Source organism: Bidens hawaiensis, unplaced genomic scaffold, assembly GCF_021521415.1.
Source record: "Bidens hawaiensis isolate Kalapana, Puna unplaced genomic scaffold, B.hawaiensis_p1.1 tig00006534_1, whole genome shotgun sequence".
Classification (NCBI taxonomy): Eukaryota; Viridiplantae; Streptophyta; class Magnoliopsida; order Asterales; family Asteraceae; genus Bidens; species Bidens hawaiensis.
Window position 1 is genome coordinate 241,033 of NW_027491439.1, and position 4,136 is coordinate 245,168.

Here is a 4,136-nt window from a genome sequence, read left to right on the forward strand (position 1 = left end):
TATAAGTATTTTGAGAATCACAATTGAAATAAATGATCTAATTTATTTTTATTATTTGACAAATCACGTGTAATACACTGGTTTAAAAGCTAGTGTTATTATACCAATGAAAAGATTTTCATTTCAACAACCTAAGACTAAGTACACTGGTACTAACATACAGTGTATGTTAAAGTGTCACGTCACTATCACGTAGATAGTGAAACTTTAGTTGATCATGACCCAATCCCTCACACCGTTCAACACACGTCCCTCCTCTCGACCCCCGTTACTGGTTTTGACACACCTTGAAACTGATGTGGCAAGGCAGTGACGCCCCATCACCTCTCCACTACTCATCGTTTTGTTAACTTGAATATTGCTTGAATTCCAGTGAGAATAAAATCAATTAAATAAAAAAAAAATAGTTTATGGGTTGAAAAATAATCAAAAAAAGTTGGTGAGATACCAACCCCAACCCACAGCCTTTACTTTTCACTATAAAACCCCATCACTTCCTTCATCCTTTCTTCGCCTTTGCCCTTCAGATCTTGCTTACCTTTAATCATATATATACCCTACCCTTTGGCCTTTAGCTGCTGCTGCTGCTGCTTCTTCTACAATTACAATGGCAGCTAATTACGATGGAATCTTGTTGGGCATGGGAAACCCCCTTCTCGACATTTCAGCCGTTGTTGACGAAGACTTCCTCAACAAGTAAACCCTAAACCCTCATTCTGATGCTTTATATTTACTACTCTAATAATAACATTGTAATTGTTTGGATCTGACTTCATGTCGTTCTGATCCACCTTTAATTCTGCTCCTATGTCTGTTTTACCATCAGATCTAATGCCATTTCATATTTGGGGTTTTAGATCTAGGGTTTGTTTATTATTAATTGTTTAGTAATGTAGTCAATTACATGTAGCTCAATTCAAGTTTAGGTAGCTCAACTAAACTTATTTTGGATTGATTGCATTGCTATTACCCTATTAGATTAGATTTCATATATGTCTACCGACTACCAACTGTATGATACCAGTTTGGATACTGACTACTTGATTTAAATTATAATCTGTGTGTTAGATAATGCTAAATACTGGATTGATTGTTTATTGATTAATGCCGTCATACAAATATAGATATTTTGGCAAAACCTAAGGTGGGCCTGTGTGCTCACTCTAATAATGTCTAATATTAATATAGTCCTTCTGTTTGCCTGATCCCTATGTGAATCAGACTGCAATGATTATTAACTTTATATGCAGTTATGCACCTTTTTGGTTGTTGGTCTTAAGAGGTATTTTAAGCATGCATTGATTTAACTTTAGGAGTTAACTTAAGCTAATGCTACCATCTTTTATTATGCATACGAAGGGTAATCTATATGGTTGTTAGTCTTTTTGATCATTTGTGGAATATAATTTTATAAAAGTTACAAAAATATTTAGCTGATATAATGCACTACCATGGTTGATCCCAATGTGAACCGGGCTATGGTGGTTAATAACCTAATATGCACACCTATTTTGTTGTTGGTCATAGCGGTATATTGAGCTTGCATCGATTTAAGTTTAGGAGTTGATGTTACATCTATCACTATGCATAAGAAAGATAATCTATATGGAATGGATGTTAATCTTTTTCATTGTTTGAGGAATAAAGTTTTAAACTTTTTCTAACCTATCTTTGTTTGAATTTTAGATATGATGTCAAGTTGAACAATGCTATCCTTGCTGAAGAAAAGCATTTGCCTATGTAAGTGTTCTACCTCAATCCTTCACATTGACAACATTATCTATAACATTATAGAATTTATTGGTATTTTGGTGATCTTATTTTGGTTTGGCTTCTTTTAGGTATGATGAAATGGCTTCTAAATACACTGTAGAGTACATTGCTGGAGGTGCTACTCAGAACTCTATCCGAGTCGCCCAAGTAAGTAGCTGACTAACTGTTTGTTTGAACTTTATGAAAGTGAAAAATACTAATGTACCCCTTCGTTTGTTGTTCTTCAGTGGTTGCTTCAAATTCCTGGAGCAACAAGTTACATAGGCTGTGTTGGAAAGGACAAGTATGGGGAGGAGATGGCAAAGAACTCGCGCAAAGATGGTGTTAATGTACATATCTTCTTTTTTTCTTTCACTTGGATTTTAATTACTTGATAGTTGAAATTATTTTGCTGTTTTTAGGTCCACTATTATGAGGATGATACCGCACCAACTGGTACATGTGCTGTTTGTGTTGTTGGTGGTGAGAGGTTAGTAAATCTCATTTTTTGTGAATTTAATGAAAGGCGCACACAGATAAAGATTATTTATGAAACTAATATTTTCTTGCTTCTTGCCAGGTCACTTATTGCCAATCTTTCTGCTGCTAACTGCTACAAGTCAGAGCACTTGAAGCGTCCTGAGAACTGGGCACTCGGTACTGATTTTTCAGTTTTTAAAGATTATCGTTTGTTCATGCATTGTTCAACTTGCTAAGATTAACTGTTTTTTGACAGTTGAGAAGGCTAAGTACTTCTATATTGCTGGATTTTTCCTTACTGTGTCTCCGGATTCAATCCAGCTTGTAGCTGAGCATGCTGCTGCAACCAACAAGGTAGTTAGTTATAAATATATTAAACCCTCAAATGAATTCTATGTTTATGTTTTATAGTTATGTTGAATTCTAGGTTTCTTATAATCTTTTTGACTACAGGTTTTCACAATGAACCTATCTGCACCATTCATCTGTGAATTCTTCAAGGATGTTCAAGAGAAGGCCCTACCGTGAGTAAATTCTGTTACAGTTGCTTTACCAAGTTTTTTGTCGCCCCTTTGAAATTTGTTATTCATTTTGTATTAACTAATAATGCAGGTATGTGGATTATGTTTTTGGAAATGAAACCGAAGCAAGAACCTTCTCAAAGGTTCATGGTTGGGAGGTAAGAACAGTTTGTTTGAACATGATGTGTATTTAACTATATACAATTAAAGACATTTATATAAATACATTTTTTCGTTTTGCAGACTGATAATGTGGAGGAGATTGCAGTCAAGATCTCTCAATTGCCAAAGGCATCCGGGACCCACAAAAGAATCACCGTGATCACTCAAGGTGCTGACCCTGTTGTGGTTGCTCAGGACGGGAAGGTCACAACATATCCTGTCATCTACTTGCCAAAAGAGAAGCTCGTTGACACCAACGGAGCAGGTTTGTACAGGTTTTTAATATTCAATTATCATTGAACTTTTTCAATGAGAAAATAGAAGAAAATCAATATGCTGATTTTGTATATGTGCAATTTGTATTTCAGGTGATGCATTTGTTGGAGGGTTTTTGTCACAGTTGGTTCTTGAGAAGCCGATTGAGGAATGTGTGAGAGCCGGGTGCTATGCATCCAACGTGATCATCCAAAGACCAGGCTGCACCTACCCAGCGAAGCCAGAGTTTAAATAGATTTGATGATTTCAAAGTTTGAGAGTTTATGTTCCAGTTGAATGTGGTTGAACCAAATTTTCTTGTGCCACTTTCTCTACTGGTTCACTATCAATATTGTTGTGCTATTTTTGCATTGTTATTAGCCTCCCAAACCAAATTAGCTGGTGAAAGTTGAGGTTTACTATACATTTGTGTCAGTTTGATTTCAATTGCGTATGTTTTTGAGGTCTGAGTTATGTTGGTTTTAGTCTCCTTTACATTGATTAATAAATTTTGTGTTAACAAGATTACAATGTGACAAGTTTCTATCAAATCTTTTTGAATGCATCTGTTTTGTACACCATTGAGCTGCAGTAAACGATCAGGAGTCTGTAGCTACAGCCCTCGTAATTGCACCACCATGAGTCAATAACGATAACAAATGACCACCAATCCACCGTCAATAACGATAACACATGACCACCAATCCACCGTCGGTCAACATCTTTCCCACAACCTGTCTGCATAATTACCCTTTGCTACCTTGGTTGCAGTGCCAATAAGTAAACAGAGGCAAACCAATTTCTGGCAATGGCCTATCTCGCAGCAGCTTTAAACGAGTTGAACCTGAGTTTGCCAACCAAAATTACAATTAAATGTTCTATTTTTACCTATCACAACAGCTGTAAACTAGTCGAACCTGAGTTCGCCAACCGAAATCACGATTAAATGTTCTATGATTACCTTCA

At 36.1% G+C, this 4,136-nt stretch overlaps 1 protein-coding gene across 1 annotated transcript; it reads left to right on the plus strand.

Annotated features, from left to right (window-relative positions):
• Positions 1–480: 480 nt before the first annotated feature.
• LOC143632826 (adenosine kinase 2) lies at positions 481–3,693 on the plus strand. The gene is made up of 11 exons (XM_077101246.1): positions 481–696; positions 1,687–1,740; positions 1,842–1,920; positions 2,001–2,102; positions 2,175–2,242; positions 2,333–2,409; positions 2,489–2,586; positions 2,686–2,756; positions 2,845–2,911; positions 2,997–3,180; positions 3,284–3,693. The coding sequence occupies exons 1-11, from the start codon at positions 608–610 to the stop codon at positions 3,424–3,426; spliced, it is 1,032 nt and encodes a 343-aa protein (XP_076957361.1). The 5' UTR covers positions 481–607; the 3' UTR covers positions 3,427–3,693.
• Positions 3,694–4,136: the final 443 nt, after the last annotated feature.